The sequence below is a fragment of the Falco peregrinus genome, chromosome 4 (genome assembly GCF_023634155.1).
Source record: "Falco peregrinus isolate bFalPer1 chromosome 4, bFalPer1.pri, whole genome shotgun sequence".
Taxonomy (NCBI): domain Eukaryota; kingdom Metazoa; phylum Chordata; class Aves; order Falconiformes; family Falconidae; genus Falco; species Falco peregrinus.
Window position 1 is genome coordinate 38895754 of NC_073724.1, and position 16610 is coordinate 38912363.

The 16610-nt window shown below is 46.5% G+C and overlaps 1 protein-coding gene across 1 annotated transcript in view; it reads left to right on the forward strand.

The window, feature by feature from the left end:
- Positions 1–16610, forward strand: part of TSPAN7 (tetraspanin 7) — a 103603-nt gene that overhangs the window by 74756 nt on the left and 12237 nt on the right. The window contains exons 2-5 of the mRNA XM_055802960.1: positions 9416–9604; positions 11822–11896; positions 13348–13443; positions 15242–15397. Coding sequence (XP_055658935.1) covers positions 9416–9604; positions 11822–11896; positions 13348–13443; positions 15242–15397 — 516 coding nt within the window. The remainder of the gene's footprint in view (positions 1–9415; positions 9605–11821; positions 11897–13347; positions 13444–15241; positions 15398–16610) is intronic.

Below are 16610 nucleotides of genomic sequence, written 5' to 3' on the forward strand. Positions count from 1 at the left end.
CAGTAGGAACTGGCCCTAAGCATGGACACACCAGGCCTGCCCTGGCTGCTGGCACCAATCTCTGATGGTGCTGTCTGGGAATGGATGCATGCTTTGACTGTTTTATCCAGGTGTGGGCTATTAGTGCTTAAACCAAGGTTTGTATAAAGTCCAGGGAAAACTTCAGAGCTCCTTTCCAAATCAAAGCATTGGGTGTGTTTGTGACAGGTCTTGAAACCTGGTATTTTGGGGTTCTTTTCTCTCTCGCTTTCCCTTAACCACACCAGACAACAGGATGGCACAAAAAGCTGGATAACTTTATCGTGTAATAATCACAGCTTCTGTTTTTCCATCCACGCTGTGAGTTTCACATCCGTAAGCATGGAGGGTGTGTTTCACCTGCCTGGCTCTGTCCGTGTGCAGCGTCGGTTGCTCAGCCTCAGGCCCCTCACCATATGTGGAACCCAGCGCTGTGATGAAGGGGTGGTCAGAGATCTGCTTTGGGAGGGCAGTGTCCCCGTGTCAGTGGTCCCAGGAATGGCGGCAAGTGAGCAGAGCTCCCCAACACAGCTGCAACCCCAGGCGCTGCCAGCCCAGCCCTGGATATTCCTCGGTGGACTTCATTAACCCTGTCCCAAGGTCAGCAGTGTGCCCACAGGGTGCTTCCAGGCCTCCTGCCTGTGCCAGGGCTCCTGCCTTGCACTGTGCCGTGGAGGCAGTCCTGTCGTTAGCCACTGGGCAAGGGGATGGTTTGGTACATGATGGCTGGTAAATACTGCAAATGGCTGAGCTATCTAGGCCGCCCTTCCCTGTGCATCCTTCCTCCGATCTGCTGCTTCTGTGCATATTCAGACTCTGAGTTTGAAACCATAAGAAAAACCAACAACCCACAAAGCCAGAGGTGCTTGAGCGAGGCGGTAAAAGCCAGGGTTGCCTTCATCACATCGCATTCATCACAGCTGGTGTTGCATAAGACAGGGTCAAGGCTCAGGGAGACCACTCTGATCCTTCTGCCCCCTGGGGAACGGGGTCCCAGCCCTCCAGAGAGCAGCTACTGATGGTTCTCCCACAGCTCCTTACATTTGGGCAGGATCTCTCCCGTGGTCGCTTTTTAGAAGCAAACTTCTCCCCTCCCCTCCCTGCCCTGTGCTAATGCTTGTTTTTCTTTACCACTCCGGACGTCTCATTTGGAGAACTGTAGGCTCTGCAGCTGCTAGTTCATGTCTTTTGTCTTCTTAGGATCTGGAGTGGTGTTGTGCCACCCTTAAGCACAGGCTGTAGTCATCATACCATTTCCAGGACAAATCTTATTTCTTGGAGGGGCCACACGAAGGCCAGGTTTTGCTGTAGAAGTCCACTGGTGGAGTAGGACTGCTGCTGTCTTGCTCCTTGCTGGCTGTTCCAAGTGTTTATAAATAAAACTGCTCTGGATGATGAATCTTGGCTCGGGGGGGGCGGGGGGGGCTGTAAAACTTGAAAGGCTTGTGATTGTTCTTCCTCTGACTACCAGGGTGTCTGAAATAATTTGTACGTCTGCAGGAGAAGGTGTATTGATCATATCCATATATCTATCTGCCACTGTTTATCTTGATGGTTTCCTAATAATTTTCCATTTTGCCAGTGAATTATATGATCGTGGTCTGAATGGAAACATTGCAGTGGGAAGGGAGCGGGGAAGACTGGGGAGGGTCTGTGCATTGCAGGAGGTGCTCTGAGTTTCCTTTTAGACTTTTCAGATGCAAATGGTCCCACATCACCAAGCTCTTGCACCTATTGGGCCTGACCCACAGGTCACACTGGACACAGAATTAGGCTGGCGTGGTGGTTTTGGGTCAAATGAAGGAATTGTTTAATTAATCAGGTACAACCATACAGGGCTGTTTTCCACAGCCTGTTGAGGCAAGAGGTAGAATAGGAGAAGATGCGTGTAGTGATGGTGAGTGGCAGGAGCCGTGTGTATTCCTGCTGTCTTGTTTTCAGGCCAGTGCTATCCTGGTTTTCCATCTGCCATTGTCCCTCCTGCTTTTAAAGAGAACAAACCTAAAAACCAAACCAAACCAGAGGCCAGTACATTGATTGTCCTTTTGATTGTGTGATGGAGCAGAGAGATAGGGATTAAAAGTCTATCTTGAAAATAAGGAAACAAGGTATGCCTTTGGGTGGAGGAGGATGTTAGTCATACTACTGCCTGTGCTCTTTTGAATAAAGGTCATGAAAAGGTTTGCAGGGAAGCCTTCTGGTTTTTCCTCTTCATGAGTGAAATTCTAGCAGGTGCTGCTGCAACCCAAGGTGCATCTGCAGCGTGTCTTTGTGGAAACATCCCATCCCTTCTGCACAGTACCAAACTTGCTGAGGGTTTAGACCTCCCCACAAACTGAGGGATTTCCTTAAATCCATGTAAATCAGAGCTCTATTAAGAAGCAGAAGGGGTATAAACCACTGAGAGACTTTGCTCTTTTTTTTCCAAAGTCTGCATGTACCATAAATTGGATAGCCCCCCCTGAGACAGGGGGAAAGCAAACTCCTAAAATGGATGGTAAAGGTTTAGTAATTGTTTCAAACAGCCAACTAAAAATGCTTTTTATTACAAGGCTTGAGTTCTCTTTCAAATGTGAAACTGCTTGTTCTTTTTGGCAGCGAAGGCTGCTTTTATGTCTCCCCGGGGACAGCGGTAAAACTTTCAGCAGCTCAGGCACAGAAACCAGCCCTTTGTCAAACTGGAGGCGAGAAACCAAAAGTTGTTTTGCGGATTTCCGAGTCCCCCAGAGCTCACTTTTGGAATTTGCTGATTAATCTGCACCTCTGAAAAAGCTTTTCTTAGGGAGAAAAGGGAGAGACGTGAAGATAGTGTTGTATGTGGATGGGACCAGACTCAGTGGAGGTGTTTGGTGCCTGTAGGGTAGGTAAGCTACTTGATGATTTTTTTTATGTTCAGCTGTTAGTTGGTGGGGTACAAGAGCAAGGAATCAGCACTTTTTGTGCAGTTGCACTGAAAGATAGTGAGGAGCTGGATTTATTCCTACCACCACCATGGGCAGGAGAGCAGGAGTCTCTTCTGCTAACCCTGTCCCAAAGGTGTGACAGAAATGCTGATGCCTGCTGTGGCTGGTAGGGGGGGAGCAGGAGAGGTTTAGGGAGACAGTGGGATGTGATGGGTTTCCCTGGCAGTGTTGCTTGCTGGTGTGCTCTGAGTAGGAGCCAGGTGGGGCCATGTTGTCGGTGGAGTCACTGAGGTGGCTCTGGTGCCAGCACAATCTGCAGTGGAGCACTCCAGCGTGGTGTACAGTGGGTTTTCCCAAACTGGAGGAACCTCAGGGGGAGCAGAGAGAGCTCCTGGGAGCTCGCAGCTCATGCCACAGCACCTGGCGGGACCTGGGGAGAGACAGGAGCAACGTCGACCAAGCCCCACACACCTATATATAGAAGAAGCCCCTGGGGAGTGCCAGCAACCAAGGCACACAAACATGGCATGGCATGGCAGTTTGGGCAGAAGAGCATCCAGGGCAGGCACTGAAGCCCTGCCAACTTGACCAGGGAGCAATAGTTTCCCCCCAGTAGAAAGCCATGGCCGCTCTGAGCTCTGCACACATCACGACTGGCACAGATGCCCAGACAGAGCTCCAGTGGGAACAGGCAACCCCCCAGGTGCCGGGCTGCTGGCTGTGCCCTGCTCTGACACCAGTACCGGCCAGCAGCAGTGAGCGGTCCTGTGGGAGGTGCACCCAGGGAGAGGGACTCCCCTGCTTGGTGACAGAGCACTGGGAGGAGGCGAGCAGGCTGAGGAGCATCAGGGAGTGCAAGAGAGAGAGGGACCAGTGGAATCGCACCCCACCTTCCCCGGGACAGGCCCGACAGGCAGGCAGGACACGTGAGAGAGAGGATTCCCCGTGCTCTCTCTGCCTGGCTGAACACCGTGACTGAAGGGATGAGGGGCAATGGTGACAAGGTCCAGCCGGGCACAGCAGGCTGTCTCCTCTGTGACTCTCCCATCTTCCCAGATGCCCGTGCATAATAGGTATGAGGGTCTGCAAGTAGAACAGAACAATAGAGAGGACGATGGTTCATCTGGCATGGAGCTGTCACTGAGGTTAAGTTAGCCTATGCCCCTGCATCAAAACTGCTTCCATAAAGAAAAAAAGATGGGTCACTGTCATAGGAGACTCCCATCTGAAGGGAACAGAAGGCCCAATACACAGACTGGACCCACTTCTCAGGGAATTCTGTTGCCTCCCTGGGGCCTGGGTTAAAGATGTGAAGACAAAGATTCCTACTTTTATGCAGCCCTCAAATTACTATCCATTATCCATTTTTCAGGCAGGCAGCACTGAAGTTGCAACAAGCAGTCCAAGAGCAATCAGGAGAGACTTCAGGGCCTTGGGACAACTAGTTAAGGTATCAGGAGCACAAGTAGTGTTCTCCTGAATCCCTCCAGTTGCACAGAATGATGAGTGGAGAAACAGGAAGAGCCAGCACATCAATATCTGTCTCTGAGGCTGGTGTCACCGCGCAGAATTTGGGGGGGTTTGGTCATGGTTCGGTTTATGCAACACCAGGCCTGCTGGCAACAGATGGGGTACACCTGTCCCAAAGAAGTAAAAGGCTCTTTGCACAGGAGTTAGCGAGGCTCATTGAAAGAGCTTTATACTAGATTTGAAGGGGTGAGGGGATAAAACTAGAGTCACTAGAGATAAGCCTGCAGGCAGCACACCAGTGTTTGAGGGACAGTGTGCTAGTGAGGTCCTTCAGTCTGCCATCTCAGTGGAGGTAGGGGACAGAGATCCATGCAGCAGCAAAGACACAAGAGTTATTGATGTGTGTGTCAGAAACCACAGAAGTGATTGAGAACAGTCACACAGGAGTTAGGGCTTCTCCCACAAAAAAGGTGTCAGGATCAATAGCCCAGCTGAAGTGTATCTATACCAGTGCACGCAGCATGGGCAACAAACAGGAGGAGCCAGAAGCCACTGTGCAACAGAAAAACTATGACATAATTGCCATCATGGAAACATGGTGGGATGACTTACTTAACTGGAGTGTTCAGTGGATGTCTATAAACTCTTCAGAAGGGATAGGCAAGGAAGGAGAGGTGGTGGAGTACCCCTGTATGTTAACGGAGTGTTTTAGTTATCTAGACCTTAATGATAGTGACCATAGGCTTGAGTGTTTATGCATAAGAATCAGGGGGAAAGCCAACAAGGCAGATGTCATGGTGGGAGTCTGCTACAGACCACCCAACCAGGATGAACAGGCAGATGAAATATTCTATGAGCAGCTGGGAGAAGCCTCACAATCGCTAGCCCTTGTTCTTGCAGGGGACTTCAACTTACCATCTAGATGTCTGCTGGAAATACAATACAGCAGAGAGGAAAGAGCCCAGGAGGTTCCTGGAGTGTGTGGAAGATAACTTCATGACACAGCTGGGGAGTGAGCCAGCTAGGGAAGGTGCCTGCTGGACCAGTCGTCTATGGACAGGGAAGGACTTGTGGGTGATGTGACAGTTGGAGGCTGTTTTGGGCACAGCAATCACAAAATTACAAGAGTTTTTGATTCTTGGAGAAGTAGGGAGGGGTGTCAGCAGAACCACTACCTTGGACTTCCAGAGAGCAGACTTTGGCCTGTTGAGGAGCCTGGTTGGCAGAGTCCTTTGGGAGGCAGTCCTGAAGGGCAAAGGAGTCCAGGAAGGCTGGACATTCTGCAAGAAGGAAATGCTCAAGGCGGAGAAGCAGGCAATCCCCATGTGCAAAAGATGAGCTGGTGGGATAGAAGACTGTCCTGGCTGAACAGAGCACTTTGGCTGGAATTCAGGGAAAAAAGGAGAGTTTATGACCTTCTGAAGAAGGGGCAGGAAACTCAGGAGGACTACAAAGTTGTCATGAGGTTATGCAGAGAGAAAATCAGAAGGGCCAAAGCCCAACTAGAACTTAACCTGTCTACTGCCATAAAAGGCAATAAAAAATGTTTCTACAAATACATCAGTGACAGAAGGAGGGCTAGGGAGAATCTCCATCTTTTATCAGATGCAGGGAAAAACATAGTGACAAAGGCTGAGGGAAAGGCTGAGGTACTTAATGCCTCCTTTGCCTCAGTCCTTAATAGTAAGACCAGCTGTTCTCAGGGTACCCAGCCCCCCTGAGCTGGAAGACGGGGACAGGGAGCAGAACAAATCCCCCACAATCCAAGGGGAAATGGTCAGCGATCTGCTGCACCACCTAAGACACGCACGGGTCTATGGGGACGGATGGGACCCACCCAAGGGTACTGAGGAAGCTGGCAGGAGTGCTTGCCAAGCCACTTTCAATCATTTATCAGCAGTCCTGGCTAACCAGGGGTGACCCAGTTACTGGAAGCTAGCCAGTGTGACACCAGTCTACAAAAAGGGACGGAAGGAGGATCCAGGGAACTACAGCCCTGTCAGCCTGACCTCGGTGCTAGGGAAGGTTATGGAGCAGGTCATCCTGAGTGCCATCATGCAGCACATGCAGGACAACCAGGTGATCAGGCCCAGCCAGCAGGGGTTTATGAAAGTCCTGCTTGACTAACCTGACCTATGACAAGGTGACCTGCTTAGTGAACAAGGGAAAGGCTGTGGATGTTGCCTACCTGGACTTCAGTAAAACCTTTGAAACCCTTTCTTATAGCATTCTCCTGGAGAAACTGGCTGCCTGTGGCTTGAATGAGTGTACTGTTTGCTGAGTTAGCAACTGGCTGGATGGTCAGTCCCAAAGAGTGGTGGTAAATGGAGTTACATCCAGTTGGTGACAGATGATCAGTGGTGTTCTCAGAGCTCAGTATTGGGACCAGTTCTGTTTAATATCTGGATGAGGGGATCAAGTGCACCCTCAGTGAGTTTACAGGTGACACCAAATTGCGGGGGGAGCGTTGATCTGCCTGAAGGCAGGAAGGCTCTGCAGAGGGATCTGGACAGGCTGTGTGGATGGGCCGAGGCCAGTTGTATGAGGTTCAACAAGGCTCAGTGCTGGGCCCTGCACTTGGGTCACACCAACCCCACACAGCACTACAGTTTGGGGAAGAGTGGCTGGAAAGCTGCCCAGTGCAAAAAGACCTGGGGGTGTTGGTCAACAGCCAGCTGAACATGAGCCAGCAGTGTGCCCAGGTGGCCAAGAAAGCCAATAGCATCCTGGTTTGTACCAGAAATAGTGTGGCCAGCAGGACAAGGGAAGGGATCATCCCCCTGTGCTGAGCACTGGTGAGGCCGCACCTTGAATGCTGTTCAGTTTTGGGTCCCTCACTGCAAGAGGGACATGGAGGTGTTGGAGCGTGTCCACAGAAGGGCAACGAACCTGGTGAAGGTTTAGAGCACAAGTCTTATGAGGAGCGGCTGAGGGAACTGGGGTTGTTTAGCCTGGAGAAAAGGAGGCTCAGGGGAGACCTTCTTGCTATCTACAACTGCCTGAAAGGAGGTTGTAGCGAGATGGGGGTCAGTCTCTTGTCCCACATAACAAGGGATAGGACAAGAGGAAACAGCCTCAAGTTGCACCCAGGGACATTTAGATTGGATATTAGGAAAAATTTCTTTGCTGAAAGGGTTGTCAAGCAATGGAACAGGCTGCCCAGGGAAGTGGTTGAGTCACCAGCCCTAGAGGTATTTAAAAGACATGTAGATGTGGTATTTAGGGACATAGTTTGGTGGTGGACTTGGCAGTCTTGGGTTAACAGTTGGACTCAATGCTCTTAAAGGTCTTTTCCAACCGAAACAATTCTATGATTCCATGATTGCATGCCTTCCCTACAGCTCTGGCAGGTATGGGTAAGGGTAGGGGGTGAGGTGGGAAGTGCCAAAATTGCCAGGTGGGATTATTTTCTCTCTGGTATAGAAAGGTTCTTCTCTCTCTGAGGACATGTTAATTTGCTTTTGCCTGCCTGGTCCCCTCACCTCTGTTTCGTTCTTTATTCTCTGTTCCTTTGGTTTCTTCTTTTTTCCTGCATTCCTACCCCTGTATCTTTCTTCAGAGCATCTGTTTGGTATCCTCCCTCCTCCTGGTATTTTCCTTAGGTGACTCTGATTATTCAGCAGCTCTGCTGAATGCAGTTCCCTCTCCAGAGAGGGAGAAGTGCTGTAGCAGAGCAGCACTTGCTGCTACTGCCGCAGACACAGGTCGAGCAGAGGACAGGCTCTTTTACCTGCTGCTGCTGAGCTGCAGGATAGCGGAAAGGTGCGGTGGGAAGGCAGTGACGGGGATGCACCCTGCATAGTCCTTTTAGAACCAGCCTAGGTAAAAAAGCCAAAAAGCTGCTTTCCTTTTTTACTTTGAGAAGGCTTTCCCTGAATTAATTCACAACAACCTATATGAAAAGTAGCTGAAAGATCTTACAGTGTAGCTCAGTTGGGAGTTTTTAGGTGCAATATAACTGAGTAAGAATCCCCTCCACAAACAACTGCAGAGCAACCCAGGTATAGTGGTGTTGAATTTCAACATTTCACAGCAGTATAAAGATATTCGCAGGAGAAAACTTGGAAAGCGAGCAAAATAATACTGTCAGGACATTTCTTCTTGCTCTTGCCCTTTTGCAGTAGTCTGGAGGAGCCAGTAAGAAGGTTTTGGGGAATTCGGGAAGTGTTTGCAGAGCTGGCACTTAGGATTGGCCCTTTGTGTCCCGTCTTTGCTTGTACTGTGGGAATGTTATGTGTGTGCACTCTTGAAGCAGGCATGTCAGCATCAAGTGATGATCAGCAGATGGTGCAGGCATCATCATCCCTGTTGTGGCCACTGCTCAGTGTTGGTGTGTAGCATACCATGGGCTGCCCCGCCGTCCCTGCCGGTGCTGGGAGTTTGCTGCCCCAGCTGCCCTGCAGCATGGCAGCCTCTGTTTGTGCACCTCCAGCAAGAGGCTGGGTGCTCCCAGGACCTACTGGTGTCCTCCCACTCCATGTCAGGGGGGAAGTCTTCTGCACAGCCAGGGGGGTCACTTGCTGTATAGCCTGGGGAAGGCTCACTTGCCAGAATAACGCACTGCAAGGAATGCTTGTGTTCCTGAAACTTTGGCACTGAGAAGGACGGGATGTCAAGCAGCAGAGTTTTGAGGTTCAGGCAGTTTTTGTGGCAAAACTCAGGAGGTGTGAGGTGGCAGCAGTTATTGTTGGCTTTTGTTGAGAGTGATGGAGTTGGCCACCTCTCTCAGTGTGCTGTAGGAGCAGAGAGCCTGTTCCTGCAGGTGGTACACTGCGTACTCCCTTGCCACTTGTCAGCTGTACAGTGATTAGTTCTAGATGTTTGTCCTCCAGCGGCAGTCTTAACATAACATCTCCAGATGCTGGAAATTAATTTTCTCTATCCATCCCTCTGGAGTTAGTAAAAGTCTTGAGGCTTCCTTCTGCCCACACAACAGCACCAATGAATCTCTTCAGGGTCACTGTGTACTAAATTTGGATGCCTTCCCTGGTAGATCCTGACAGCTTTCTCCTCTTGCTTTGCAGATCACAGGCGTTATCCTTCTCGCAGTCGGCGTCTGGGGCAAACTTACCCTTGGCACATACATCTCTCTCATTGCTGAGAATTCGACCAATGCTCCCTATGTGCTCATCGGAACGGGTACCACAATCATTGTCTTTGGGCTTTTCGGCTGCTTTGCCACTTGTCGTGGGAGCCCATGGATGCTGAAACTGGTAAGCATGCCAAAGTGCCTTAAGCAAGAGGGGAAGAGGTTTTGCTGATGTATTGGGATTCCCCTCACCCCCTGCCAAGCTTCACCAGATGTTAATGTGGGGGTTTAGGCACATAAGCCAGATTTTATTGATCTTAATGTTCAACACATGCGTCTTTTGGACAAAGAAGGGGGAAAAAATCTTTGCCAAAACCAGCTGTTGATTGAGTATGAATGAATTTTGCTACCGCACAGCGTACAGGCCCATATGTTGTTGGGAGCAGGGTGAAATGCTGCTGATGAATTACTCTGTGAGTAATTCTACAATCATTCTGGTTTTTCTGTGAGCCAGACAGATAGGTATATTTACAATCTTAAAAATGTCCAAAGCATCGTAAATGTGAAATTCATTTGAAGTATATTTTAAAGGGGTCATTGTAATACTCTGATGTGAAATATATGGAGAAAATAGTTGGCACCTTCTAAAAGCACACCAGCCTTTCTTTTTCTCCTAACATTCACTGGAATGAAACAAGTCAACCCCAGAAAACAAAGCTTTGTATGGTATGTTTGTCCTCATCTCAAAAGCAGCATGGACTCAAGGTACACTAAGCAGAGGTACAGCAGCTGTCTCTCAGTCCAGTTTAACTTCTCTATAAGTTTCTCTGTTCTGTTTTCCAGTCTACCTTAAAATGCAAAATAACTATAGGTTAAACGAACCTATATGATAAACTGTGTTTCTAGGAATATTCAGGAGCAAAATCCTCCATGTGTAATGATTTGAAGGGTGGAAATAGCACTTGTGAAGTACTGAGACGGTGGAAAGGGGCTTGACAGTACAATGCATCTGCTGCTACAGTATTTTGGGGCTGGTTTTCTAAGGAGATGGGATGATTCTTCTCCAGTTTGAACTGGATTTTAAAAAAGGACATCTTAAAGAGAGTTAAATTTCTTCAGTTGATGGCACAGCAGGGGAGAGGTAGCAGCTGCAAAGCAGTCAGCAGGTATATGCTGGTAGCCAGTCAGCACGTACCTAATGCTGTCTTAGGTGCACCACTGCTGTCTTTTGCTGGTGATGTGCTGTCAGGGCACGTGTAGAGGCTTGTTGGAGTTACTGCAGTCCAGATGGGAAAGGGATAAAGGTGAATGATGATATAAATCCATAGGAAATCAGGCTCTGCTAGCTGCTCCATAAGTCATGTAACTTAGGCATGCCACTAACAGTGGCATGTGCTGTTTCAAGCACATGGTTTTATTTTCATTGTACACGTAAAAAATACTTCAAAATTTTCTTTCTCTTCTGAACAGAATACAGGCAGTGATTTGACACCTGCATTAATTGGAGAGAATTACTCTTCTGGTTCTGCCTTCACTGTTGTCTTCCCTTCCCCAACAACCTTCCATTAAAAATAAATTTCCCTCTTTCTGCAAAGTCCTGCTAGGACTGAATTTAATTTAAGATGTTTCCTTTTTTAATTAATTGTTATTTAGCATGTGGAGAAAAAAGTAATTTTCCCTCCAGAAGATTAATACCCAACTTCAAATTTTACTATCCCACTTTGCATTTTTTTCTTTACCTTCCATATTTCTGCTTAGATGTATTTTTAATAGTTTCTGAGTCTCTACACTGAAAGCACTGTTTTCAAGGTTTATTTAGCTCCAGATCCAAATGCTGCTCCTAAAGCCAAACATGGGCCTTGGGTCAGCAAAGTATTTGAAGCATCTGTCTAGTATTATCATGAGAATATTGCCAGTGAAGTCAGTGGTTCAGTTCGTTCATTGGAGAAACTTCAGGAATCAGGCAGCAAATCCCAGTCTAGCAGTAAGATAGATAAAGGTGAACCAAAACACCTGGAGAAGCCTATTTACTATAGCAGAGTGCTATGCGAACATGGAGGGTCTGTTTGTATTCCTTGTTGCAAGATCAAAACCTGAATGACTTTGGTCCGTCTCTGGCATGTGAGTGTGTTTTAATTCCTAAGAGAACACTAAGAAATGTGGGAACAGAAAAGTCAGAAAAGCCGATAATTAGACAATACATATCGTCTCTGAGTTGTATAAACACATATAATATATTCAGGTAGTAACCTGTGTATGGCCTCCAAAAGACCTTTGGTTTCTTAACATCTTTGAGGGGTGTCTAGAGCAGAAAGTTGTATTTTATGTGATGACTGAACAGTATCTGTGCTGAGACAAAAGGCTGTCATGTCCTGACTTCGCTTGCCTCCTTCTTTTCCAGTATGCCATGTTTTTGTCCCTGGTGTTCCTGGCTGAGCTAGTGGCTGGCATTTCAGGGTTTGTGTTTCGTCACGAGGTAGGTGGAAATGTGCTGAGTTTGCATATGTCAGTGCCTCCCTGGGCAGGCGCTGCTGGGAAGTTCTCTGGAGCGTGGAGAATGTGTAGGTCACTGAGCTGGGTGGCTCCATACGCATCTCCAGGGATGTGGCTGATGTGCAACAATAACATGTGCAGTTCTTAAAAACTGATGCAATTCCAGATGAAGGGATTTAGCCAAAGCTCTTGGCCTCAGCTGCCTGATAATTTTCTCTGGAGCTATGAGGTTTTTTGTGTCCATCATGTAAGATCTTCTTTACTCTTTTACATATGCTGAGGGCTGCAAAATAGATTAAACACTTTTCTTAAACACAGCTTCTTCAGCCAGGCAAGTGCTTGTTTATGTAAAGCAGAGAGCATTTCTGCATCAGGCCAGACGATGTTTTGTAAATCTTTTTATTTCGGGGGGAGGGAGTGCATGGGATGGGATTTTGTTTCTATCCTGAGAAAAAGGAAAGATTAGAAATAGTGAGGTAGGAACTTGGGACAGGAAGAAGCTTTCGAAAATGTGATGGTCTAGATTTGTAGTAGCACTTCTGCTTTAGCCACTGTAATCAGGTCTGTCTCCAGCTTTAAGTCCACGGACCTGCATGCCATTAATGCTGAACCAGGACAACCCCAGAGACCTTCCTTGATTTCTAGTCTCTTCTTTTGACATGAGGTTTCCCTTGCTATAGGCTTTTCAGGTGTCTTCCCTTGCAAGTGGTGAATAGTTTTAATTTGATCCTGAAATTCCTGTCTATCTGCTGAGGATTGCCATTTCATCTGGCCTAACCTGTGGCAGCCTCAGTGCCAGGCTGCTACCCCTCTGTAGGAGAGGAAGTCTCTTGTGAAGGTCACAGCCATGTGGGCTGCCCAAATTATCTGCTACCCAGCCCCTTTACCACCCTTGTGCCTTCCCTGGTGATGTGCCTGAACTTCTTCAGCTGAAAGACCTCTTGTCCCTTACCCAAACACCTTTGGTGCTGGGGACAAGGGCTGCTGCCTGGTCAGGGAATTCATGTCTTCATTTGATGCCACTGACTTCTGCCACTAAGGCACTTGCACAAGCTTTGGCTCCCACTGGGCATCCATGGGCTGAGAGAAGCACACAATCTCCTTCAGCTTAGTGCTGGAACAAAGTGTTTGGGGAAAAAAGCATCAAAGGATATCTTTCTTAAAGGTTAAGTCATTTTCTGTTTTTTTAAAATGTAGCAGTTTGCTGGGGTAGTTTTCTTTCTATGTCCAGTAGACCCCAGTTGAAAAATGGCATGAATTACTCCTGACAGTTAAGAGAGAGTTCTGCCAGCTCTGAAAGCACACTTAAAAATGAGTGTGAAGGGGTAGTTTGAGTGCCTTGTTAGGTATTGTATTTGCTTCCTGCAAAAAATGCCTCGAATGTTATGCTTTTCATTGCTCATGTGGGCTGTATTTTTTTCCTTGCCCTCATAGATCAAGGATACTTTCCTTAGGACATATACTGAAGCAATCCAGAATTACAACAAGAACGATGAGCGGAGCCATGCAGTGGATAACGTACAGGAAAGTGTAAGTCTAAAATTGGATATTAAAATTAATAATAAAGAGAGACAAAGCATACGTCTAGATTAGATCAATCTGCAAGCTGTATATTGCAAGCAAAATTAGAAGCTGGAAAAGCAGATCTAAAGAAAAAAAATTTCAACTGATATGCTTGTCCAAGATGCCTAAGTTTTGATGAACAAGCTATCTAGTAGAGACAGGGACTGTCCCACTTGCTTGTTGTTGGTCCCAGATCTTGAATTAGGTTTAGGGTCCAGTTTTATTTCTTAAGAACACACCTTGTTCTTTAGGGGATCTGTAATAGTATTAGGAAATGTTGTAAATTTGATCTGGATGAGACAAGATTTATAATCTAGCATCCTGTATCATGGATAAACTGCCACAGTTCTCTTCACTAGTACAGTGAGATGCTGGCAAAGGGGATTAGTAAGTTAAGGGGAGGAACAGAGTTTATTTTCTCCAGAGGAAAAAGGGGTGAACAAATGTGCTGCTGAGATTGGCAATGAAAGCTGTTCTCTGGCCGTGCTGGAGGGGTGGAATAGGTGTTCAGTGGAAGAGCCTTTCTGACCCATAGCGTGCGGTAGCAGAGCAATGAGAGGTTGCCTTGCCTTCCAGCAGGGCACAGGGCATGAGCAAATGCCACAGCACAGCCAAACTAGTTGGAGATGCCAGCCACAAGGGACCAAGTCCACCAGCTGCAGCACAGAGCAATAAAATTCACATTTAAATTCCTATTGGAAACCATAGCGAGAAGCTATCCCTTCAGCTCGCCATACATTCTATGAGCCAATTTGCTTTTCATATGACTGTAACTTGCTGAATGGCTGAAATTTTAATGTGATTGTATTGATGACTTCTGGATCTTCTTTAGAAATTACAAATGTTATGTTGGACCCCTTAGCATGTTTGAAACTGTACCTCTCACCTGGCTTCTCTGGGTTAGCAGATGACTGTGGTGCTCTAAACTGAGTATATTCTGCCATCAAATTGTCTGTTTGCCTAACGTTAACCTGTATTTTGAAATTCTGATTCCTTGGAGTTGGCTAAACTAAATAGTTTTGAGTAATTGTTCAGTGTTTCTGTCGTAGCAAAATGTTCATTGCATTTGTAGCTCTGTTTGTATAGGAACTGCATTTATAAGCCCTTTTCATGACAGAAAATTCAGCACATACTGTATATCTTTGAGTGACTGTCTTCTAGCTTAGCATCCAGAGCAGAACATTCTTCCCAACTTAGGGTTTTTTCAGCTGATTTCATAGACACATTCTATGAACCTACGGTCTCCTTCTATTCACAGCTCAGTAAATTCTCCTAGAAATTATTTTGGTGAGTTAGAAAGACTTGCTTCACCTTAGCAATTTGTACTAGTTTGACCCTGTATGTGTTACATGTAATTCTATGTAATGCTTTGGGGTTTTTAAGGCCTTTTTTTTGACTGCATTGTGAGGCTCTGTCTTGAATTCCCAGGGTCATCTTTAATCAGTAGCTAAATAAACAAAGGAAATAAACAAATGAGAAAGAAAACTAACAGACCTTCGACTGAAAAAAAATGGATTTATAGCTGGACCTTTGTCAAGTCTTACAAATAATAGTTCTGCTCATAAAATACCTTTTTTTTAGTAGGTCATCTGCTCCCATCTTCTGTAAATGCCATTCCTGATGCTTTTGTGATAAATGGCGTAGGGGGTGGTATCTACTTTTCAAAACTGAAGACAACCTGTCTTTATTTCAATTATGAGCTTATTAAGTGAGCAGTGATGATTCTGTGTTTGTTTGTTTTAAATCTGCCTCTTATTCCTCATAGCTGAGCTGCTGCGGCATTCAGAGTTACACCAACTGGAGCACCAGCCCTTACTTCTTCAAACACGGCATTCCTACAAGCTGTTGCATGAACTCCAGTGACTGTAATACTCAGGATCTGCGCAATATGACTGTGGCTGCCACTAAAGTAAACCAGAAGGTACCAGTAATGTTGTGCCAGAGGCAATTATTATGAAACCGTCCAGTACACCAGTGGAGCATATGGCTGCTTACAACTGCATTTCATTTCAAATGGTTGTTTGATAATGTGTATATTGGGCTTGAGTGACGGTATGGGCTTTGCCTCACCCTTGCTTGCAAATTCTTTAAGCCGGAATTTCTCAAATGACCAGGTGCAGCAGCATTTCTGATGAGGAGGGGATTTGTTCCCCTTCCTCACAGCAGAGGTTGAGGTATGGCACTGCACACAGAGACAACACTGGCTAGGCACAGGGTGGAGTGTGCCCTTGAGGGTTAGATCTGTCAGTGCTTCTTTGCTTCCCTGTTTGCTCCTGCTGAATGCTGTGGGGTTTTCTTGAGGCCAAAGACATAGCTAGGTGGAGGGAAGGACAGGTTTTACTCTTGCTTATGTTCAAAAAGTAATTTCAGTGCCGGAGCCCAACTGTCATCCCAAACAGAGGAAAAACTGGGTAATTGACAACAAATGTTGTGGTTGGCTGGTACGTTTACAGTGACTCTTAAAATCTTTGAAATTTTGTTGCTGCAAGTATAGCACAGCCAAAAACAGGATAGGCTTGGGAAAGCAGGTTGGGAAAACAGGAAGAAAAGGCATAATTGGAGAATAAAAGTACAGAAAACACAAAGAAAGAGAGGAATAAAGAGAAAATAATGCAGCATATTTAGCAGTCACAGCATTGCAGAAATACAGCTCAAGTTACTGCTTTAAGTGCTAGTGCATCATCAGTTTTTATTTTCTCACTTGAGATTTGCAAGAGAGGCAACAGACAAGTTTGTTGGCAAAAGGAATGATATTGTGGCCAAATTACCATGCTAAGTTGCAGCATAGTTTAGTGAGACTTGAGGATTATTTTCTTTTCTGGTTTTGTTTTCAGAGTTGAATTTAAGAAAATAAATGCAAGTCCTGAGTAGGTAACGGGAAATATGGAAATGCCTCTCTGTCTTCTCTTCTTGTCTTTTTCACCTCAGTCACTTCTGAATCAGGAGGTTGGAGTGGTGGCTGAGCACAGCCTCAAACACCTTTCTTTGAAAACTAGTCAAATGGACATTTTCCAACATGTATTAAAAAAAAAAGAGACTAGGGAATTATTTTCCATTAAGCCTTTCTTTTTTGTAATAGTTTAATGAGAGCCACTTGTTGCAGACATATGTGGAACATTAGTGACGTCTCCCTG